This window comes from Amblyomma maculatum, chromosome 6 (genome assembly GCF_055883805.1).
Source record: "Amblyomma maculatum isolate TAMU_Amacu chromosome 6, ASM5588380v1, whole genome shotgun sequence".
NCBI classification, from domain to species: Eukaryota; Metazoa; Arthropoda; class Arachnida; order Ixodida; family Ixodidae; genus Amblyomma; species Amblyomma maculatum.
Window position 1 is genome coordinate 53920671 of NC_139349.1, and position 25254 is coordinate 53945924.

Sequence of the window (25254 nt, forward strand, 5' to 3'; positions counted from 1 at the left end):
CTTCTAGGAAACTGAGAACAGATGCTAGGTTTACAAGTGCTCTTTCTCCTAAAAGCAAGGTGGGATGAAATGGGATGGTATGATTGTAAAATATAGTAAAATGTTTTCTCCTTAGTGCCTCAAGTTTTGAGCATGTAATTAGAATGTGGTTTACAGTGAGTATCTCGTCGCATTCTTCACAGGTCGGTTTGTTATGTTTCATTAGCAGAAAGTTATGTGTAAGATGAGTATGTCCAATACGAAGACGGCATACTATCACTTCCATAAAACGTTGTTGATGTGTGCTCGATTTCCATTCTCCTAGTACAGGCTTTATGAGACGCAACTTATTATTTTCTTGGTTGTGCCATCTGGACTGCCATTTATTCATCTGTTTATGTTTTATTAATTTCAAGCAATCACTATGTGGTATGTTTGCTTTCTGAATCAATTTGTTGTGGGCAAGTGCAGCACATTTGTCTGCTCTTTCATTGCCGTCAATGCCTACGTGACTAGGGACCCAACAGAACACTATGTTATGTCCTTGTGTTGTGATCATTTTTACATTATGTATTATGTCACCGATTAGAGGCATGGCAGCATTTCTGTGATTTAAAGCCGTCAGTACACTCAACGAATCGGTGTAGATGACACTGTTCCCAATGCCTTCATTCACTATTTTTCCTACAGCTGTCAGGATAGCATAAGATTCAGCTGTAAAAATTGATGCGCACTGAGGAAGCCTAATTATTTGTTCCCAGTTCTCTTCAACTACGGCACAGCCAACATAAGTAGAAGTTTTTGATCCATCTGTATAAAACTCTATAATTACTGTACTTTTCTTTTATTGTGCGAAATTCTTGTATTATATGTTCTTTAGGAGTTTGGCTTTTGTTGAAGCGTGTTAGAGTGAGATCACAGACATTTGGAAGTTTGTACCATGGGGGTAGGGGCCTGTTTTTTGGTGCAGTGTCGGGCAAGGTGTCCAGAATTTCTAGCTCACTGCAAATGTCTTCGAAACGCATTATCAGTGGCCTCGTTGCTTGTGGTTTATTTGTGAAAATTACTCGTGAGCGGCATGTTGAGACTATTGGATAGCAGAGGTGTTTTTTCTGTGATCTTATTCTAAGGACATAAGCACATGTGAGTGAAGCCCTTCTATCTTTCAGCGGAGGCTCGTTCGTCTCTGCATACAGACTATCAACAGGGGATGTTCTGTAAGCGCCACAAGAAAGGCGTAAACCTAGGTTATGTACCGGGTCCAATTTCCTTAAATATGATGGTCTAGCTGACCCGTAGACTATGGACCCGTAGTCCAAGCTAGACCGCACAACAGATCGATATATATGTAGAAGACACGCCCTATCAGACCCCCAATGTTTCCGAGAGAGAACCTTCAGTATGTTTAGAGATTTTATGGCTTTCCTCTTTAGGATGTTTATGTGAGGCAGGAATGTTAGTTTTCTGTCGAACGTTACACCCAAAAATTTATGTTCGCTCTTTACTGGCAACTCAATCCCATTTAGGTGTAGCTTGGGATTGATCTGTATACCTCGTTTCAGCGAGAACATTACTGCCACTGTTTTCTGTGGGGAAAATTTGAACCCATTTTTAAAAGCCCATGAGTCTAGTTTATTTAGTGTTAATTGTACTTGTCTTTCACAAATTGATATGTTTGAGGATGTGCAGGCTATTTGAAGGTCGTCGACATACAGCGAGAACATAATGGATTTTGGGATTACCTTGCTAATAGAATTCATTTTTACAATAAACAAAGTTGTACTTAAAATGCACCCCTGAGGTACCCCATTCTCTTGAATAAAGTTCCTCGAGAAGGTGGTACCGAGACGTACTTGAAATGAACGACCTGATAGAAAGTCCTTCAGAACATTTAGCATCCGGCCTCGGATGCCCAAATCTGCTATATCGCGTAGGATCCCGAACCTCCAAGTCGTGTCGTATGCCTTTTCCATGTCAAAGAAAACGGCCAGGCAATTTTGTTTATGTATGAACGCTTCCCTGACAGTATTTTCAAGACGCACTAAGTGATCGGTCGTTGCGCACCCTTTTTTAAAACCACACTGATGAACATTAAGAAGTTTGTGAGATTCTAGGATGAAAGTTAGTCTGATGTTTAAAACACTTTCAAAACATTTTGCTAAACAGCTGGTCAGAGCTATGGGTCTGTAACTGCCCGCTGAGGTCGGCGGCTTTCCTGGTTTCAGAAACGGAACAATAACAGCTTGTTTCCAAGCCTCTGGGAGTTTACCCAGAGTCCAAATTCTGTTAAAGAATTTCACAAGTGCCTCTACAGAGGATTCAGATAAATGAGCCAGCATTTCGTAATGAATTTCGTCAGGGCCAGGCGCAGTCTGTTTTCCAGCAGCAAGGACGTTCTTTACTTCTTGGAGTGTAATAAAACTATTATATGATTCATTTCTGCCACCACTTGTTGGGAGTTTTTGTTTCTCAGCTATGTTTTTGTATTTTAAGAATGTTTCTGTGTAGTGTGACGAACTTGAAACGTGTGTGAAATGTTCGCCTAGTATATTGGCCTGTTCTTCTATGCTAGTCTGAATACCAGGGGCTGTGAGGATGGGAATTGTAAACGGGGAAAAGTTTCCACTGAGTTTACGAACTTGTTCCCACATTTTCTTAGACGTCATTGAGCTATTTATTGACGTGACACACTTCTGCCAGGATTCTTTTTCAGAGTTGCGACGGACGTATCGAGCTTTAGCTTTGGCCTTTTTAAAAGCTGTAAGATTTTCGTGTGTAGGGTACCTTCGGAAAACACCCCATGCTTTATTTTGTCGCTTTTTGGCCTCCTTACATTCCCGAGACCACCACGTCTTGTGTTTTTGTCGCACCACACCTAAGGACTGTGGAATGGTGAGATGAGCGGCAGTGATAATGCAAGTCGTGAACAACTCATTTAGTCTGTCGACACTAAGGGCATCTGAGAAAACTGCTCCTAGATTCGCCTCTACTTTAAAAAGCTCCCAATCTGCTAAGTGAAGTTTCCACCGTTTCGGTTTGGTCGGCATGACTGATGGTGAGGATGATAAGCTGATTATTGCTGGCAGGTGGTCGCTACTATACGGGTTGTTCAGAACATCCCATTTAAAATCATTAAAAAGGGAAGGTGAACTAAAAGCCAAATCTAAAAAACTCATTTTTCCTGACCTTGGTGAACAGTACGTGGGCTTACAGGAGTTCAATAAGCAAATGTCTGAACTAAGAATAAAATCCTCGATAAGCTGTCCACGTGTATCACTTTTTTCACTTCCCCACAAAGGGGAGTGTGCATTAAAATCTCCTACTACTAGGTAGGGCTCTGGTAGTTGGCAAAAAAGGTTTTCTAGATCATGGAGTGTTATTTTAAGATTTGGTTCAAGATAGACAGGACACACAGTAAGAGTTTTAAAGGCAATTATTGTGGCTGCTACAGCTTCTAAGGGAGTGTTTAATTTCAGTTCTTGAGCTGGAACTCCACTTTGCAATATGATGGCCGCACCACCCGAAAGCCTGCTTGCTTGCTCTCGATCTCGGCGGAAGACTTGATATTTTTTCAGTATATTCGAGTGCATGCAACCTAAATTTGTTTCCTGTACGCACAGTGCAACTGGCGAGACTGTATCTAGAATGTCTTTTATGTCATTAATATTCTTTAGAAGTCCTCTACAGTTCCACTGTACCAGGAATGCCATCTTATTTTGTTGAAAGCTTAGAAATTAAGTTAGGTTTTTTCCAGGGCCCGTGATTCGGGCCTTGTCTGTTTTGGTTCTTTCCAAGGAGCTCTGCCGTCTCTGTGACGAAGACGGCAAAGAGCTGTCCTGGCCTATGTCCATTACCTCGTCTGAGGTGCTGGACGAACGTGCCAGAGGCACGTGTTCTTTCTTTTTAGACCTTGCCTCGTGGGCGGAGGTCTTGTGGCCCGCCGACCCTGAGGGACGCGTAGCCTGTTTTGGGGGTGGTGGAGGAGCGGGAGCTGCTTCCACCGGGGCAGGAGATGGCACTACCTCAGCCTCGTTTGAGGTCTGGGTAGGTGCCGAAGGCCGTTGTGGTGCCCCGCCCTGTCGCACCACATCGGCGAGATTTGGTTTCGCTGTGAACTGAAATGCGTTCTTGGTTTTGTTGTACTGAGTACGTGCCTCTTTGTATGTGATGTTCTTTGTTGTTTTTAGTGTAATGATCTGCTTTTCTTCTTTCCATTTTTGGCAGGATCGAGAGTATGCGAGGTGATCCCCCTCACAGTTTGCACAGCGTGGGTTTGCGGTGCAGTTATCAGAGTTGTGGTCGTTCGCAGCACATTTCGCACAAGTTCTGCGGCCACGGCAACTTTGCGAACCATGGCCGTATTTCTGGCAGTTGAAGCATCTCCTCGGATTTGGGATGTACGGTCGGACGTTTATTTTGATGTATCCGACTTCAATTGACTCTGGGAGGGTGCAGCTATTGAAAGTCAGAACCAGATGTTTTGTAGGGATCTCCTTGTTATCCTTTCGGATTTTTATTCTGTGAACTGCTATGACGTTTTGGTCTGCTAGTCCTTCTGCCATTTCATCTTCAGTGAGAGCAATGAAGTCTATCTCAGATATTACTCCTTTTACAATGTTCAAGGATCGGTGGGGAGTGATGACGACAGGGATGTCCCCAAGCGACACAATGTTTTTCAGGTTGGAGGACTGGCACTTGGTTTGTACTTCTAGCAAGAGGTCACCATTTGCAAGTTTTGATACTTTATATCCAGGGCCCAGGTCTTTAGTGAGACACTTTGACACTATGAAAGGGGAGATTTTTCGAGCGGGTTTTTCAAGCTCCTCGCTATGTATGACATGGAACTTTGGGAAAGTCTCTTTTGTTTTCACAAAGAAATGGCTTGTAGCATCGGTCCGCCCTCGTTTGTTTGGAGGGCGATCATTTGTTTGGGAGAAAGAATCCATGAAAGGGTTTGTGTTTTCGGTAGTTGTGCCTGCCACCCACCATGGAGCCCAACGAGGGGACGGGACAGGAACTTGCAAGAAGTCCTGCCCACGCCAGCAGTACACCGCTACTATAACCAAATATGGGCAACTCAGGGTAGCTACTCCACACAAGGTTAACCCTCGCCGCCAAGAAAAAAGGAAAAACAAGAAGTGAGGAGGAGACAGGACAGTGCTGAGAAAAGAGATAGGAAAGTGAAAGATGAAGTGGAGGACAGGAAAAGGCGACTGCCGATTTCCCCCGGGTGGGTCAGCCCGGAGGTGCCGTCTGTGGGAAGCGTGGGCCAAAGTGGTGTGTTGCCTCCGCCGAGGGGCCTTAAAGGTCCAAACACTCGGCATCGGCTCAACCACCAGGATCCCCTTTTCCCCAGACACGGCGATGCCACGCACGGCTAAGCGTGGGTGCTCGGGGTCCGTGGTGTCGCACAAAACACACAAACACCTGCTTTAACAGGTGCCCCCTGCGGGGCATCAAGGTATGTGAGTGCATAAATGACTTAAATATTCTAGGGAATTAATGCTTCATACGGCAATAATTTAGCTGAATTCAAGGTCGCCCACTCGTTCTGCCCTCACTGGCTTTTCTCTGCCAAATATTGCTTTCTTTTTTAAATTGCATTTGAATGACGAGTCCTAGCTATCACTGCCCGATGACACTGAGGGCGACTCATCGACATCACACAGTATGTTTCACATGGTGCCATACGAGACAGCAGTTGGCATTCGCACACCTCGGCAGAATGGCAGCGGGTGCTTGTGGATTTTTTGAAGGCCTATAAATGGGACAGCGTAAGTCGTAGCGTGATGGAAACAACGTAGCTATCCGTTTTTCGAGAAGATTTACAACTTTTGCATTGACACTTTTTCTTTCAAGCCAATAATTAAAAAGATAGCTAATTAGTCACACTACGACTTACACCGCCCTATTTATAGGCCTTCAAAAAATGCTCTCACGTGACCAGCTTTTATTTTAAATCATTTGCCAAGTGCATACAACCAGCTTCATCGTAGAGAGCACGGCCCAGAAAAGCGGGTTTTGTTATCTCTGACGCGTCTCTAGGCTCTAAAGTGACGCCGCAGTCACGAGGAAGATTTTTTTTATTGTGCCAGGCGTCGTTTTCGGCTGGCAGAAATACCACTTTACGTAAACGCTAGTTAGATGGAAACAATGCAACTAACTGTTTTTCAAGATCTACAACTTTTGCATTGACACCTTTTCTTCAAGCATAATTAAAAAACAGCTAATTAGTCATTAATTAATCAACTGTAGTGAATGAAAAAAATACTGGAGGTTAGTATAGGAGACTCTGAATATCTCTGAATTCGTTTCACTGTGCTAAGGCAAACATGTTTTTAAAAAAACTTAGTTCAAGTTAGCTGGGACACCCCATATATACACTGAACCAGCCGGCAGCTGTCGGCGCTGCTTGTGGGCACGTGGCAGAAAGAGCAGATTGTATCCTCGGCTCTTCTTGCAGCACTGTAGTTTTTAACAAGTCGCGCATGCGTGCGGCTGCAGGGGAGGCGAGACAGCGGTAGCGCTGCTATTGGTCGGTGCGGGCAGTGAAGCATTCGAATTACGCTGGGCTTTGCAATGGCCGGTATGAAGCGGTGGCAGTACATGCTTTCGTGTGCTGGCCATGGCAAGACTGAACATTGTTTTGCAAAAAAGTATTACCAGCCAAAAATAATATGCTTGCCTAACATGCGCACGAACACATATAACAGCATCTTAAGCAAAAGCGACGAAACCGCTTTGTTCAAAAGTTTTCTCTGAGCCTCTAACGTCACAAGGTGTGCACAAACTGCACCTGCGGGAGTGTTGATAGTCTACGGAAGAGCCGCTATTCGAATTGCGGCTGTCGCGGCAATGCTCGCTTTTTGCACGTCAGTAACGTTGGGTCACATGACATGGCGGCACTTCCAGGAAGTGCCGGTGGTTGATGGAAGAGCTGACACCGATCATTCGTTGACATCTCGTTAAGTTCTCGCGTTTGCACTTTTGACTTTACAACCGGCCACATGCTTTGCCATGAGCTCTCCAGTCCAAAAAGTATCCGATGCTTTTTCCGTGCAGCGTTAAAGAGGTGGCTATCATTTATGCCGAAGAAACAACTGCACTGTAGGCTGCAAATTCGAAGATTCTAAATGGGTTATGCAGGAGTGGCAGTGGTAGCGAAACAAAATTTTCAACTGTGATGCCAAACGAAGAGGCTTCCAAGGGATATAGTTGGTATGCTATCCAAAGCTGGAGGCCAATCTTGCCGCATACATCACCGAAATATGCGATTTGAAGTGGATACGAGTAGTACAGCCAGGCAATAAATTTTCGTTATCGAAAGCATCCACCAGTATGTTCCTTTTTTTTTTTTTACGGGACATGCAATTTGGGAGGAGTCGACTTACATTCAAGTCAACTTACAATCTTGTAAATACGGTAGTTTTTGGACCGAGAAAGCGACGGGCAATAACTCAGTAGTCAGTAACACAACGCTAACCCTTCCCCCCTCTTCGCAGCACACATGTCGGAAGCAAACACCGGACACGTCGCTTTTCATATGCAAGAGTGCATTGTTGCTACAACAAGACAGCTCTAATATTACACAAATAATATCCTTCTGACTGTATGCTTAAATAATACAGCACGAGCCCATCGACTGCGGCCTCTTCAACAATCTCTATGGAAGCGCAGAACAAGCCCAGTTCTCCGAGGATCACTAAGCTCGCATATTACGGTGAAGGCTCTGCAGAGAAAAAAGAAAACGTGCAAACAGGTTATTCTGCTACAGAAAAATCTTTCTTAATGACCACCGTCAACGACGTGCATACAAGCACTTCAGTGCAGCAAATACCACATAGCAGACGACATGGGAAGGATATGCTCTTGTGACGTCAGCGATCAACGGTTGCCAGACCAGCAAGCTGCTTTTGAAATAAACGAAAAATATTCATTAAAAAAATATCTGCTGCCCCTAATGGGCTCAAATTTCGATGAATCATAACTTCACGTATGTGAAGTGAAATGCTGTAATCAGCTCACGTTCAAATGCTAGCTGTCATGACTGCTTTGAAGCACCTACACACAAGCAATGAGGTAAAAATAGGCACCACAAGAGACAGAAGTGCTCAAGACAACAATCCTCTCTCTTTCTGGCCAGCCAGCACATGAGTGGCTTTGAGCTGCTCGAAGTACCTGCAATTTGATCAAGCCATGCTAAAGAGAACATTCCTCCCTCCTCATTATTCCCGCTCTGAGACTTCAGCCCACCTGATTGGCAGTCTTCGATCCTGGTCAGAACCACCATCGGTATGGGGCGCGACATCTTGCTCTCGAGTGAATTCTCCGAGACCCAGATGTCCCACCGACCACTGTCCTCATCAGCTGCACACTTTGGCGTCCAGTTGCCAGCTTCCAGCCTGTATAACGGCGTGGGGCCATATCCTCCAGCTGAGGAAGTTTCAACAGACACACTGCTGCTTCTGCTGCTTCTGCCACTCCTGGTTTCAGTGGCGATCGCTGCTGCCCTCCAGGAACCTTTAGGCCGACCCCATAAGCTGCGCCGAATCTTCTGGCCATTGGTCTGGCTCTTGCGAGGCACATAGTCTTCGTCAATTTCTGATGGGAGGAAGAGGTACACGTTAGGAACAAGATCATTATCAATACTAGCCACATCTCTGTTTGAACGCAATCCCTCAGTGCAAATACCACTACATAGTTGGAACAGAATAGGATTGCCATATTTCTCTTTCTTTACACCAAAAGCAGCGCTGCTGCACCCTGCGCATCCTCCGAAACTGAGGGAGATGGCCATTTTCCCACCTAATCCAGGCTTTGATCCACTTCCTCTTGCTACCTCCAGCCTCCAAAGGTGACACCAACAACAACCTACCCGACAAGACACCTAAATCGACCCTCCAAATACATCATACATAACTTCTCCACCCACTAGGATCCTATATAGTAGGCGAACGAAAGAAGTGGTGATGAGATCAAAAACAAAAATGAAGTGTGAAAGCTAGCTGCTGCTCTCCAGAAGCACCACCTACCAACCACCTTCACATTACTTTTTCCCACCCTCCAGGAGCACCCATCCATCTCCACCCAACTTCACACTCCACAAAACTTCCGTCTTTTATGTTATGGGGGTTCATTCTTGTAAGAATGCGCTACGGGGGGGGGGGGGGGGGGGGGGCTAGACGCTACGGTCGCCTTCTAGCCCCGACGTGCCAGCCCTAGTAGACAGAGCTGTGACCCCCAACCCGCGGTGCGAGAAATCGACGGGTTCGGGCCAGAGGGGACAAGCACTGAGTTACGTACTCGAACAGAGTTTATTGTGCTCGAGTACACGGCAAGGGAACAGCAATCAAGAACAACCACCGTGTAGCGAGCGAACGCCGCGTACGAGGGTGAAATAAAAACCACCTAATGGAGAAGCGCGCCAAGGAGGTGAGAGGAAGAGTCTTCTCACCTGACACGGCTTCGCGCTCACATCCCGTTGCGGTAAGTGCCTACGGTTAGTGGTGGGCGGTTCTCGGTGACGGCGGTGCTCTCCTCGGCGGAAATCATGAACCGCGCGCGTGCGCGCCCAATCACCGAAGAACCCGAGCGAGTTGCTACAGTCACGCTCCTCGACACGGAACGGGAGAGGAGGTCTCCCGGTTACGCCGGCAGGAAAGAGTGAAGTCCGCGGCAGCGTCGCCGCAGGCCCGAGAGGCGGCGGGGGGGAGTGGCCAGCATGCCCTCTCCTCCGCCAACCTCTCTGCCAGCGCGCGTAATCACGCGTGTTAATTATGCGCGGGCGTTATAATGGAGGAAGGGAATTAGGAATCCCCACATCCCCCCCTCCTTAAAACCGCCGTGCGGCTAAAAGTAGTCTCACTCACCAAGGGATATACCGAGGGGGCCGGCTAAACGCCGTTTAACTTTTAAACCCAGAGAAAACCGTTTAAACCCAAAGAAAAGTGCCAATATATAAAACGTTGCAGACAGCTCACAGCCACGGGTGTCGGAGGGGGAGGCAAGGCCGGCGACCACAGGAGACGACCTTGGAGCTGGGGGCACACGTGCGGCGGCCGCAGGTCCCTCTTCTTCCCCGTCACTCGGCCAGGCTTGGAAGCGTCGATGGCTGCAGGCCCGCTACTGCATTCATTGTCGGTCAGCCAGGGGAGCCCGCCGGGGAATGGGCAGGAACTGCGTCTTCGTGTTGCGTAGCGGGTCGGCCACTCCCTCCTAGCCGGCCTCGTTTCCCTCCGTCGTCAACGCCGCCGAGGGTGAGCGCAGCGGGATGCCAAGCTGCTACCGCTGGTGAAGCTACGGCCGCGAGCACCGAACGGCGCCAAGGCGGGCTCTTTGCTGCAGCTTTCGTCGCGCTGGACGCAGGGGCCCGTTCCACGAACTCCGGCTGGCTCGCTCCATAGCCGACCGGAAACCGTTTGTCTTGGCCTGGTTGACGGTGACAGCATGCCCTGGGTGCAGGAACGCGGCCACTCCTTGGACAGCTTACTCCTCGCTGCTGTAACGGTCGTCGTGGCCTCCGCCAGCTCCCCTCCTGGCCGGCTGCAAGACTGTCTTTTCCCTAGTTACATTTTTTTTTTTCGTTTACGGTATTCCTCTCTTCTTTTTTATTTTTTATTTAAATCTAACCCCACTCTGTCTTTTCCAAAGAGAAAGCGCATGCTTGCTCTGGAAGCAAAATGTACTGAATATTGACAGGGCGTCCCGTCCGTGTCCAGCACGAGAAATTACTCCCTGCGCGTTGGTCAGAGTTACGTCTGCCGTGGGCGCAAGTCATAACGAGGCGCGATGCTCGAAATCCCAAGCCTTGCCTCTCGCTGCAGCTGCCTGCCGGTGGGGGAGTGCGTCCTCCTCGGGCCAGGCAGCAGGGCTCGAATTGCGGTGCGCTTTGTGTAAAGTCTAGCTCCGCCATCTTTGCTTGCAGCTCTGTCGCGCGTCGGCGTGTGCCCAACGCAGCAACCGTGGCGTTGTTGCTAACTTATAGAGCAAGTTCTATCCATTCGACAACGTCACCATGCACATCACTAGGTAGCGAAATGACACAACTTGAAGAAAAGTCTTAGGGCCGCTCGCATGCTCAGCGATGCACACGTGCGATATAGCTCGTCTCAGCATGGCGTGACCAACCTCGAAGGACTCACGTGTATCCTTCGCGTGGGGAAAGGATTGCGCAAGGTGCTATAGGAGTACAGACGGCAGGAAACCAACGCGCTCACAGCAATGCAAGCTGTGTAGCGCCTGCACAGGCAATACCAGCGTGCCCTTATGTGCGCCGCGACCACGCCGCTCGGCTCCCAGAGCCCGTCGAACATTAGTTGACAAAATAAAATAAAAACAGGATTTTACCGCTTTCCTAAAGCTCCCTTAAGGCTGACTAGGCTCCCCACTGCAGTGATGTAATTAAAACGGTCAACACTTAAACTCAGAGAAGCCGTGTAGACCGCCTCTTCTCTGAGGCTGCGAGCAATCGCGACAAACTGGATGACGGGCGCGGCACCAAGGATAGTAAAATACTTCTCATGCCATCAACGTGCGCGTGCAAAAGTACATACGCTACAACGTTGACCGTCCTCCCGTAGAGCATGGTAGGTCAAAACACTACGAGAGAATGCCCATCATGCCATCGTGAGCGTCACCCTGCTGCAGAGCGGTGGAGTCGTGTGACATCCTGCTCTCGCAGATAATTACAAGATCACAGTGGCTAGCGTCAGCTCCTGATCTCTCGCAATAAGAACAGTTAAGGTGGATTTGCTTGCTTGCCGTTGTGCAATCACCACTGCAGTATTAGAAGAGACTGAAAGGTCAGTCCTGCTCACTGCCATGGCTAGTCTATGCGTCGGCGTCGTACACACACAGACACTGGATTTGTCACACCTCTGGACCCACGTTCGGGCACCAAGATATGGGGGTTCATTCTCGTAAGAATGCGCCACGGGGGGGGGGGGGGGCTAGATGCTACAGTCGCCTTCTAGTCCCGACGTGCCAGCCCTAATAGACAGAGCTGTGACCCCCAACCCGCGGTGCGAGAAATCGCCACTGCGGCGGGTTCGGGCCAGAGGGGACAAACACCGAGTTACGTACTCGAACAGAGTTTATTGCGCTCGAGTACACAGCAAGGGAATAGCAATCAAGAACAACCACCGTGTAGCGAGCGAACGCCGCGTACGGGGGTGAAATAAAAACCACCTAATGGGGAAGCGCGCCAAGGAGGTGAGAGGAAGAGTCTTCTCACCTGACACGGCTTCGCGCTCACATTCCGTTGCGGTAAGTGCCTACGGTTAGTGGTGGGCGATTCTCGGTGACGGCGGTGCTCTCCTCGACGGAAATCATGAACCGTGCGCGTGCGCGCCCAATCACCGAAGAACCCCGAGAGAGTTGCTACAGTCGCGCTCCTCGACACGGAACAGGAGAGGAGGTCTCCCGGTTACGCCGGCAGGAAAGAGGGAAGTCCGCGGCAGCATCGCCGCAGGCCCGGGAGGTGGTGGGGGGGTGGCCAGCATGCCCTCTCCTCCGCCAACCTCTCTGCCAGCGCGCGTAATCACGCGTGTTAATTACGCACGGGCGTTATAATGGAGGAAGGGGATTGGGAATCCCCACAATGTGAAGCTTCAACATATGGAAAAAGCACTGATCAGAGCCGAAAGTATCAAAATAATCCCTAAATGCTAATCCTAATGGTCTTCCATGACTGTTGCAAAAGGCATCTGATTGTGCCGTACATATATTTCTTGCTCCAACCTCCAGTTTTTGCCCTAACCAGAAGATAGGACATTATTTATTCTAACATTTAAATTTCACGTCTGGAGGGCAGGCAAAATTTAATAAAATGCTTTTCTTTTAACGCAACTTACCTAGCTCTGGTCTACTACAGAGGGGCAACACCATGCTTCGATGAGCATTCCAAGCCGAGGTGCGTCATGTGCACCCATGTCTAAGTCAATAGATGTGGGAGCTGTACACCTGCTGCCTAACATACTACCGAGACATTCAAAGCATGAGAGGAAATACAAGTGGTAGAGCGGATACCCACCATACTTGGAGCTTGTCTTTTTCTTCTTCAAATGCCAAAGCAGGCCTGGAGAGGCGGACTGATTCTTCTTAGGAGTAAAATCTGCAAGGACAAAAAAGGTCGGCACGTAACTGCTTGCCATGTAATGTACAGAGCTCTTATTTTGATGCAAGCCCTTGATGTCTGTGGAAATATTGAAACTCAAGCGCGCACAGTCATGCTGCAACAGTGCCACGAAATCTGTGGCAAGAAAACATACTTGCTCACAAGCTGCAGCAGTGGACGACTACGATAGAAATTGGAAATTGTATCTTTCGCGGCATGGAATTATTCTTTTGACAGTTTTTGCTATATATTTATGGTGGCAGATTTCCATCCTGGATGGTTTTTGACGTACGGGAATGGTGCCGACGTCCTGTTTGAAATTTAGTTTGGTTTGATTTGATTTGTGGGGTTTAATGTCAAAATGCTTCTGAAGAGCAGCGTCTTTAACACCGTCACGTTAAAAGTGCGCATAAAATGACCACTCTTAACTGAAGATGCTCGCTCAGTTCAGCAATGCCAACCATTGGTGCTGTTGTTTAATGTACTTAAGTCTAGTGCCATATTGATAAAGCCTATCCCTGGCATGGTAGTGAACAGACTGTAGTTTGTTTTGTTTTGTTTAGCCTACTGGACAAGACAACTCAATGCACAGAGAAGAAACACAGGCAAATTGAGGGGCTCGTTACAAGATACAGGTTGGAGCCAACAGCCACTGACACCGAGGAAAGCCCAACGGATTCTTTTTGCATGCTTTAATCAATGTGAAACAACATTGCATCCATGGAGACAATCAATTAGAAAGTAGAATAAAAGACAACCACATGCTCCCAGTGGGCACCAAAACCACAAACTCTGAATTTCACGTTCTGGGTTCGATCCTTACCGCTGGTGGAAATGGAGGCTAAACGATGAGGCGTCAGTGGGCTAAAGATCCCCAGGTGGTCGAAATTACTCCATAGCCCTCTATTATGGCTCCTCTTTCTCTCTTTCCACTTTCACTCCCACCTTCCTTACTTCCCTTACAGTGAGATTCAGGTGTCCACAGAAACAAGTGTGCCAGTTACTGTGCCTTTTCCTTCCTGTGAACCAATTATTATTATTATCATTATTATTATTATTATTATTATTATTATTATTATTATTATTATTATTATTATTATTATTATTATTATTATTTCATGTCCAGTGCTTCGTTTACTTTCTTAAGTATTTAAGTTGCGTGCAACCTATCCTAGAGAGAATTCACCAGCGTCAGCCTCTTCCATAGCACCAAACATGAAACATCTCGTTTTACCCCGAGTGCCACGTGGAAAGTGACCTACAGGGAGGGTGGGAGCTGTGTGATAACATTATTACGCTACCTATGACATTAAGGCTGCCAAATTGAGGTCTAGTTAGGCTAATTATTAACTCAATGCAGGGAAATTAAGAAGCTTGTTATGAGATGTGTACAAAAGGAGCTAATTAATAGCTACCAACACCAAGGAAAGCATAGGGGATTCTTTTTTGTTGTTGTTGATCAATGTGAAGTAATATCGTAATCGTGTAGAAGTCACAAGAAGCCACGTGTGTGTGCCACACTAGCTCAAATTCTATGTAGGCTTTACTATTAGTACCACCTAATTTGCAATAAATAAAGTTAAGGATGCAATGAGTGAAACATAGAAGAAACAAGAGGGGTGTGGGAAGAATGCTCTTTGCAGAACATCAAGCCATGCCAACTAAAGCGCACAACCTCTCCTTCTCCTAATGCCTAGCTGGGGTGCAGCTTGCAAGAGCCACTTCTACTTTTCTTTCTAGGCCAATAAGGATGTTTAAACTATATGCAAAGAAAACATATTGTGATCCAGGGTTCCCACAGAAAGCCTGCCCAAAATTTATGGAGACTTCCAAGATTTCAAGGATAAAAAGAGGCATTAATCAAGAAGCCAAGGAGTCTCTCCTTGGATCACACATATTACAATTTTTTTTTACTCTCGCTTAGCTCTGATCTTCCTCTCAACATCACTCATCTCCGCCTCCTATATTCTGGTCTTTTGGCAGGAAGTGCTAAACTTGACTAGGAGTTCTCATTCTTAATATCAGCACTCCTGAAGAGACTAGCTGTTGACTACAGCAGAAATTTCAATCTTTGTTAACCTTTTACGACTAATTCTCAACCTCCAGCACCTTCATTTCAGATATGCCTGCTGACTTTCTGCTGCATCCACCTGATCATAAGCAGAAATTCCAGATGATTTATTCACAACCGTTTGCTTACATAAGAGCACGGCCTAGAAAAATTAACTTGGTTTTTAGGGTTTAACATTCCAAAGCGACTCAGGCTATGAGAGACTCTGTAGTGGAGGACTCAGGAAAATTAAGTCATACAAAATCAAGTAAGGGGGGAAATTGACCCAGAAATGCAACCTGAAGGATTCATCCTGCTTCTTGGTGTGTTGTCATTGAAGGTTTTGCCAATACTTTTTCTGCCTTCCATTTCTTCCCTCTGAGGGACATTCTTAGTTACCACATGGCCTTGCACTTTAGTGATAAATCAGCTCACTTAGGGATTGCGCAAAAATTTAAGGAGTTTCAAGGGAGCCTGAAAAGATTTTTTTCAAAATAGAGAGTATTCAAGGATTTCAACGAGCTGTGTGGAAAGATCGTTCTGATATTCCCGAAAATATGGCTTTGCTGAATACAGCTATTTCAAAACCCTAAACAGGTCCGCAGTTCTGATCACACAAACAGGAATTTTGTGGAAATTTCACAAAGGAGCTGTCAGGACTTGAAGCTCCCTAGAGTAAAAAAAAAAAATATATATATATATATATATATGTTTCTGAGGTCAGCCTCACAAGCTGTGGTTCCTTCATATCATAGCTACCATGATATTCATTGATATCCTGCTTTACATATCCTTTTCACACAACCTTCCTTCTCCTGACATACTGTACTATCCCAGATATCCACGACCTGCACCATGGTGATCTCTACCTTATTATTTTGATAAACTCCCCCTCCCTCTGTTACCTATGGCACCTATTTATATTTGACTCTAAAACAACATTAAGCGGGACACTTTGCTCTGTTTTTAAGGATATGTGATATCTTCAAGGGCTCCCATCTGCAGCTACAATTATTTTCAGACTAACACTCTTGAACCTTTGCAATGACAATATTAAAGGTAATAAGCTAAAAAGACTATTCGCAGTCAAACCCTATTCGTCTGACATTACACTGAAGTCACACTTACTACAACAACGCACGAGAGTTACCCTCTAATAGCAACCGGTCGATATGCGGGGGACGACTTGCCATGGTGGGCGGAACCGTGACAGATAATAGAAGTTGAAAATATAGCTGTTAAAATAGCTGTTAAATGCATTCCTGCTTTAATAACAGACAAATGGTCATATCTATCCTGTGCTCTCCATGAAGAAGGGAGTTGTAAAAATTATCGGGCTGCAAATCTGTGATGTCATATCCTGGTTAGTTTGCACAGAGCGGGAGGACAATGCTACATATGGTCTGCATGCTCATGGTAGAAGTGCTATTGCCGCCTAAACCCCCAGGAAGCCAGATCTAGACATTTTCAAGCAGTTAACAAATGTTTATTCATTGACTGTTTCCGGGTACAGTTCCAAAAGCTGTCAGTGTTCTTAAATATGGTGGGAAAATATCGCAAGCAATAACCCTAAGCTTGTGACAAGTATCAGCAGACAGTGTTATACTGCACTCGCCAAAAGTGCTCGACCATGGGTTGGCACCTTCTAAACAGCAGTAGCTTGTATGAGTTCGTGAATGAGTGCCTTAAAACTCACAACCATGAAACAAAATTATAAAGTGACGTCTAAAGGTGCCTCTAGTCCAGAATAGAAGCAGTCTCCCCAAAGACAAAGTCCTTCCAAAGACTTGTAAAATCCAAGACTATTCACCACTCTGAATCTGCCGTCGAGTACATATGAGTAGCTGAAGAAGTTGCGCAAGCGAAAGCGAAGTCTCTGTGTCCACCCATCAATTTTATCCTGTGACTTACTATAACTGGAACTGGACAGCCAGTAAGCTGTGACAAACAGTTTCTAGGCAGCTGCTCCACACGCAACACAAGGTTTTGCTCACGGCAGTTAAAACGAAATTTCAAGAAATGAATTTGGTGTACTTTCATCTGTGTTGTTCGGTTTAAACCAAAGTGTCCAATCCTTAAATATAACTCCTCAATCCTTATTTCTGGCCTCCTCTATGAATGGCACAAACAGAAAAATGAGTCTGTTTTACCTTTATAGTCAACAGCAAATTTAGAAGAAATGGAGCTCAAGGGTACAATGTGATTGCTAACATGGCTGTTGGCAATTAACCTGCACTTGCATTAGTTAAAAATTAACAGCAATTATGCTAGTTCATGACACATGGCTGGATATGTGTGCAGTGCTGCACTCTGATCAGCCGAGAATTTCAACATGTTAATCTTCATAAATTCGAAGCTTTACACAACGCACCAAACTTGGTCCCACTTCCCACACAACTCCTGCTCCAAACTGATCTGTTTGAAACAAGTGAAAAAATTATATCGGTGTCCCTTTAGGTTTCACACACACTGTGCTGCAGGCTTCTAGAGGAATTTTAAACCAATTTCAAAGAACAACATCAACCAATTTTCCCATTTTTAATGGTAATGGCTAGTACAACAACATGATAACATGCATCTGGTAATGAGAAAATAAAGCAATTCTTTTAATTTTTCCTAAGAAGATGATCGCAGTCACCACAGCAACCTGAAAATACTCATCACAATACAATTTACACAGTGTTCTATTAACAGGTAGGAAATTCAGAATTTGTGGCACGAGCCCAAGGAATTGGTCTCATGAGGTGTCAAGAATGGACACTAGCAAACTTTAAAATGGCTGAAAGAATTTCCCTTTCCTATGCAATATCCATTTTAGAGGTAATGCTTCCTGGAGGACACCACAATAATGCTGTAATAAGCAAGGGTTTGTGCAGCACAGAAATAATCACTATTTACTAGACTCACCCTCATCGTCATAGCGAGAGATGACCAGAGATGCCCTTGGCCTGTTCTCACGACTGCGAAGGTTTCGGTAAACCTCACAGGCGTAGGTGAGCTTGCCCTCCCGAAGGTGCCCCTTCTTGAACAGGTACCGGTACATGCCCTGCACACGGTGCAGCGGCACGTAGTGGTTTTTGAGATACTCTGACATCACTTTGTCCTTGAGCACGGCGAGCGCACGGGCCGACTTCCCCTTTCGCAGCTTCCTCAGCTGCTCACCCGCACTCGGCAGCAAGTTCAGAGCAGCGAAGAAAAGTGCCTTAGATTCTTCCGAGTCCTTGGAAGCACTTTGTCTGCGCGGAGACAGCTGCCATGCTGGACTAGAGGCACTACTGTTGGCACCCTTCTTTATGATCAAGATGAGGGGACTCTTGGTAGTACTGCATTCCCTGGAATTCCGCGGACTGTGGCTGGCAGTAGTCACCGGTGATGATGATGACGACGACGACGACGACGATTTTCCTTCGGCAACATCTACTGTAAATGAAGGCTTGGCGGTGTCTGGCGAAAGGAAAGTTGTTTCCAGCTCTTCATATTCTGGCACCACAATTGGATACGCAATGTCCGGGCTGTCTGGTGTCAGTTGATTTGTCCAGCACAACTGCTGGCCAGGGCTCCTCCCACTTAACTCCTTCAGCTCCACAAAAGTCTTCTCCACCTCAGCCTCATCCGAGATGTCTATCCACTCTGACAGACCTTTGTTAGCTATGTCATCCATTGACAAGGGTTCCAATATGCTAAGGCCAAAGTACTTTGCCAAGTAGTTGAGGTCACCGATGAGCAGGTCATCCAAGTTGATGAAGTCTACCTTCAGCCCTGATGGCACCTGTAGACAGCCTGCCTCAAGTGGAAGGGGCTCTTCGTTTGCAGCAGGAGGAGTAGGCACTCTGCTCTCGCTGGATGCATTCACCACCGAAGCGCTTTGCTTAGCCAACGCAGCCATTTCTGCGGCTTCAGACAGCTCAACGAAGATCATCCTGGATTTCCTGCTCTCCTCGTCATCCATGCGTTGTGCGACTGTTGGGGGAATGCTTCTCTGGATTGAAACTGGGACTACTTGATTTGGGCCTGGGAGGGACTGTTGGCGGGAAGCAGAAGTGGTGCTGGTACTATCAGACTGCACTAGTTTCTGAGCAACACTGACAGCAATGGTCTGGATGGATGCCTTTGACAGCTGCATGTCTTTAGCTAATTCAGTGGCAGCAACAGGATTAGAAGACATGGCAGGCCGCACTTGTGGATGGACTACAGCCATATTCTTAAGACCTGTGGTCACATCACCTGAAGTGGGGTGTGTACTGACCACTTCTGTGTATTTCATTCTTGAGGCCACATCACGGGCAGAAAGTGCAGCGGCGTTCGGAAGCTGCCTACCGCCATTAGCCATGAAGGTTAGATTGTGGATGGGCTTGGGTAGTATCTTTCGTGGCGTGTTGGGCGCAGCTGCGATGAGTGGTGGTGGCACCCTCTTTTGTACGACGGCTGCAGGGAAGCTGTGGTTGACAGTGCGAGCTACCCGAGACTGTTCTGTTAGCACCGAGCTATAAGTTACTCTGGGCTGTTCCATCTGCACTCTGTTGTTACATGTGGTCACGACAGGACTGAGAGAGCGCACCGTCACTGTCCCGCCAGAAGTTTTAAGGATGCGCACTTTGTCGCTTGTAGTCAACGCTATGCCTTTCGGTTCGTTAGTCCTCTGAGTCAAGTGCTGGGCGAGCAGGCTCTGCTCGGGAAGGAATGGCTGGGCCTTGGGGGGTGCAGCCGCTGGTGTCACTGCTGTTCCCGCGGAAGACCTGTTCAGCTGACGTCGAAGTAATGAGCTCTCATACGAACCGGCATGCTGTTGCAGCAAATGTCGTGCACTTGACGTCCCGTCCAATGTGACTGTCACATGGCTGTTCCGACTCACCCGAGTTGGAACAGGGGTGCAGGAAATTGAGGTGCCAGCAGGTAACACGCACTGCTCAGCGCGACCTGGAACTTGCCTCGCTGCATAAAGAACAATGCGCGATACTGAAAAACTAACACATACACAGGCTAGGCTAGTATCGCTCTGGTAAAAGTACTCTTGTCCTTAACAAGATGTTATGCCAAAACGAGAGCCAATTTATATAGAGGCGTGGGTGCAGACATCAAGAATTATGTTTTTTAATTATTTAGTAAAGCTACAATTTGTGTACTGTGAGCTAAGGTCTATGTGAGCTAAAAATGGACATTTAATATGAAGGCTTCTGCTTTGCACTAATGTGAAAAAAACAAAAACAGTGAACAGTGCTCGAAACTGCAAACAGAAAAAAAAAGTTTGCTTTCTTTACCATCACCTTTCACAGGCTAAGGAATGGAAGCAGTAGAAGTTTTCACATCGCAATGCCACTCCATCAAGACACAACTGAAAGGCAATTACAAACACTGACAGATGCTTGAAATAGGCATACGCACCTTCTAACTTCTAGCTGCATTGGAAGAAATTTAGAAAAAATGTACTTGCATACTATGCAACTATCACGATAACGAACACATTAAGTAGCATGCAGTACACAGTGCGATGCTATAAATGGGAAAAAGGGCACGTCTCTCTGCAACGACACTTTCAGTAATATCCACTCAGGGCATTCTACACTTGTGAAATGCAACAAGGTGCAGCATCAACGCTAGTTAAGTAAATTGTTATAAGGGAACAATTCATAAAAGTACAGCTGAGCAGTCACAGAAACGTCATAGATGAAGAAAATTCTGCAGAAACATTTAATGCTGCTTAAGCAAATGAACAAAAAAGCATTACGGTCCCATAAGCAAAATGATTTGTGGAAGGTTTTTTATATGTATTTAAGATCTCTCTCCTCGTATGGTATATGGTGTGTGGGTTTGCATATCCCCACAGGGCACCATTCTTCATGTGGCATCTGGGAGCCATACTTGCCAGAACCTCACTTTAAGCCCTGCAGATGGAGGCACATATGTTGTTGGTCCGAATCCCTGTCGCGAGCTACCCTCAAGATAGCCTCCAACTTGACTAGCACACATATGAAAAATCTATGACACTATCTAAAACAATGTACAACATAAACAGCGAAATTTTGGTACGAAAGTTCGGAAAACTGGCACCAAATGGAGGTCGGTCAGTGCCAAGTATATATAGAGAAATGACATGCATGAGATTGTATGAAGTGGCAGTGGTGCCTGCCGCGGATGGATCTGGACGCATCCAAGTGATGCATCATGGATGCTCGTCCCAATCTCTCTCTCTCTCTCTGTGTCATAGGGCCACTTGATTACATCATCCATTTTTTTTGCTGATGACACTTTTCTAGCCATCTCACGTATACAGTTATACAGCTGGCTTTTCATATAATGGATGAAGTAATGCTTTTGCAATAAAATTCATACTAACTTAGGGACAAACTTTACTTCAATTGTGAAGCCTTTGTAAAAGCTGTATAGCTCTCCTCTGTAGTCATATGGTTAAGCTTAGGTAGACGCTAATAATTTCTTTTATTTCAAATCTACACCCATTTAGTAATTATCGAAAAAAAAACCCGCCAATTACTCTGTTGTTTCACCTGCATATGCCTGCCACAACTTTTCACAGCCTCTATAAACCAACAGACATAGCCGCAGCCCCTAAAAATGCACAGTTTGTCTAATCCAAGTTTCTGCTCGCAAAGGCTTAATTATTCTCTCATTGTAACAGTTCACATACTCCAAAATAAGATTTTCAATTTCCCCAATTTGCCCAGGTACACACTGAACAAGCTCTTTGACACTTTCACTGTAACTACACATTAACACTAATCACAATGGCAGCTGTGTTACATTGCCAGTCATTTATTCACTAATACATTTTAGCGCTCATCCAACTGTGACACACTCTTTTCACAGCTAAGAAAAGTGATTGCTGTTCACGCAAATTGTCTTTGGCACTGATTAAACGAGGCAACAGGTGCAGCAACGAGTTTCTAAGATGTGCTAACTTAAAGGGTTAGGGGCAGGGTACGCAGGGTTCAACATCCTGATGCTGCAACCAAGCTTCGAGATACACCGTAGCCTTTTGCTATGGCATACCGTGGCCTCAGCAGCCAGAATACCATAGCCACTTGGTGGAGAGTTCCAAGGGCTAGGTGATGCAACGGCTGAGCATGTGTATCAGATTCCTCGTAGATGTGGACCAAACCTGAGCACTATTCTCAGCTAAAACGCTCTATTCCCTAAACTAGGCCAAGCACGCAGAACTATCAAAACATTTAATTACAGCCAAAGAAATCACCGAACCTGCATTAAAAATAGAAAGTGAAAGCTCTGAACACATTTACCATCCCAGCATACACAGCCTATTTATTTGGAGCACATTAAAAATAGAAAGTGAAAGCTCTGAACACATTTACCATCCCAGCATGCACAGCCTATTTATTTGGAGCACGCACACTATGTGATTGTTCCAGCCGTGATGTGTGCTATTACCATGTCAGAAGAAACCTGCAGCTATTGTAGAAACTTCTGTACAACAACCAATTTCTGCACTCAACTGTCACAAATGGCAGTATTATTACCTGGCATCTAACCACCTCAGCTGCTAGGTCTGTCTTTACTATTCTTGCATCATTTGGTTTTTGGTAACTGAACATGCAAGCTGTCTAGCTCTGCAAGTAGAAGCTACCAGTGTGGTAGGCTTGAAATGCACAAGAACAGCATGCTTGTGGAAGCTGTTCCCTCAAGCTCATAGCTTCCACTCTAAGCAAGTTGAAAGATGTGTGGCCGCTTTCCTTTCTTCGAGGTCTTTGTAACAAGTCACACTCTAATTTAGTGTGGGTGCCACTACTTGAAGTCTATAGCTTTTGCCGTAAGCAAGCTGAGAGCACAATAGGAGCTCGTTGGTTGAACATTTTGAGGAAACTGGGTGCTACACTAGCAAAAAGACAAATGAGGAAACAGGACAACCAATGTACACAGGACAAGTGGGCACTGACAACTACAGTTGAGAGATGGAATGCGGTCACTTTCCTTTATTCTTTAAAGGGACAGAACACTTGCCAAAATATGTCACGAGATAATGGTGGAGATGAAAAGATCCTGCATTATATAGTACAGAAAGCACTACAATATCAAATGAAAGAGGCTTTACAATTTTAATTTGCCTATGAAAATGGCATAAAAACAACTGACGCGCTATCTAATAGAGTGTAGTAGCCCACGTGACAACACTTCAGCAAAATATTGCTGATTTTCGTAAGTGCACACTATTCTTTTTTTCTTCTAGGAGTGCTTGTCAGAACTTATTATACTTTGCAGTCTCTCCAGTGCATCCTTAAATAAAAACCACCCCTCCCTTCGCACCGCGAGAAGCATGCTTTCGGCTTTTGCCCTAGATGGTGCCACAGTGCTTGGAATACAGTGAATGAAGCGATGATAGTGCACACTAAAGCTTTCGTCGACAGGGCGCACATTATTGTGCCGTAACAGCCTTGAGTGTGGAAACTGAAAAGGACGCTAATCTAAGGAAAAAAAAAATTTCTATTAACAGTCTGGCGAGTGAAATTTATATTTGCTTTTGGTACGCCTTTTCTGTCGCCCATCAGTCGTCATCGCAGTCACTGCTCACGGTTTCCGGCATTGGAGTACATGAAAATGGGCACATGCACTGATAGAGAATTCCCGGTAAAGTTTTCTACAGCGTTTCTATCAAAACCGCTATGGAATCAAACATTTTAGACATCATTCTTTTCATTGCAGCGAAAAAAATTTAAGACCTAAATTGCAGTGTTCTGTCCCTTTAGATGTGTCACACTATTTTTCTTCTTTTTTTCGTATCAGAGGCTCATCGTGCTAGTCTAACACAATGCCTGTTGAGAGTGCAAATATAGCAGGACTTAAACCAAGTGTTTATGCGACACTGCCCCCTGCAGCTCCGCCTATAAAAAAAAAATCAATATTTTAGCGCTGCACGATGGGCGACACTGGCCCACTTTGGCAACAGTGACATGGTGCACTTCCTAACATTACACACATTTTATGAATGGGCAGCTCTGCCAAGGAATTGATAGCAATGTATCCAACCTGCTGAATGTGTTTGACTTATCATGACCACCAGGCGGTTCGAGCAACATCTGAGGGTCATTTTCTTCCCTATACCCCATTTTCTTCCTATATACCCATCCACACCATACAGAGAAAGATACATTGTCACCTATGGGATCTTATTTGATAGCACAGCTATTCACAATGTCAGGGTATAGCAGTACAATGTGTTTAATATCCCGGGGTAACGCACTTTTCAGACACCACTCTGTATGGCTGTTCATTTATTTCGACCCCCTGCTGTTTTTTACGTGCAACGAAACGGTACACAGATAGCTTTTTTGCGTGTTGACTCCATCAAAATGCGGCCGCTGTGGCCAGCATCCAGTTTCGCGACCGTGAGCTAACTCATGTTGCCACTAGTTCTGGGCTGCAAATTTTAAAATAAGTGACCTTCACTCGAACAGCTTCCAACTTCAGTATATAGACACAAAACATTCATAAGCTTCTCCAGGGCTGCATCAAGCATAGTAATAATTTAGGCCTTGGATGCACAATCAGATCCAGAAGTGTCATTACATCATGCGCCAGTGTACGAGAGTGCTGACTTGAGACTGTTTAGAGTGCGTGCTTATGTTGTTCGTGCGTGCAAACACTGAGCAGCTGCACTCAGTTCATGCAGTTGTCTTCTCTAGTCTGCAAAGCAGGTAACAGCATATTTCTGAATGTATGAAGAAGAAAAAAAAAAAAAGCAATCTCACCAACTGCACTGCCAATGGTTGGCTTTCCAAGCAAATCTCGATTCATGTTGCTCTTTGCCTGCAAAAGGTTAGAAATGTAAGCACATTAGCCACAATGGAGGTGAAAGTGGAATAAACTGGCAGAATGCGGTGCACGACAGGAGACCTTTGCATGCCTCTATGCAACATAAATTGTAATTTCCCAATATTACCAAGCTGCCATGCCAAGAGGGAATGTGCTAATCCAGAATGGCCGTCCATGTACCAGGAGAGCAAGGATTTGCTCTGGGCAGTTACAAGGTTCATCCGCAGCAGCCAGATATAATCCACACCAACACAAAGGCATTTTTCAATGACTTTCACATAGCCTTCTTGTGGTCCTTTATCCACATTAAGCCATACGACTACCAGTTATT

At 45.8% G+C, this 25254-nt stretch overlaps 1 protein-coding gene across 5 annotated transcripts in view; it reads right to left on the reverse strand.

Moving 5' to 3' along the window:
• The window catches only part of LOC146185764 (uncharacterized), a 40756-nt gene that overhangs the window by 12844 nt on the left and 2658 nt on the right, over positions 1-25254 (reverse strand). For 4 of the 5 annotated variants that reach the window (XM_084606687.1, XM_084606684.1, XM_084606685.1 and 1 more), the window contains exons 3-6: positions 24860-24917; positions 18051-20075; positions 13010-13090; positions 8233-8580 (exon numbers count right to left, since the gene is read on the reverse strand). In XM_084606687.1, the coding sequence (XP_084462813.1) occupies positions 8233-8580; positions 13010-13090; positions 18051-20075; positions 24860-24905 (2500 nt within the window). In that variant the 5' untranslated portion in view covers positions 24906-24917. Of the gene's footprint in view, positions 1-7558; positions 7709-8232; positions 8581-13009; positions 13091-18050; positions 20076-24859; positions 24918-25254 lie in introns of those variants that run through there. The other variant, XM_084606688.1, reaches the window with a different exon arrangement.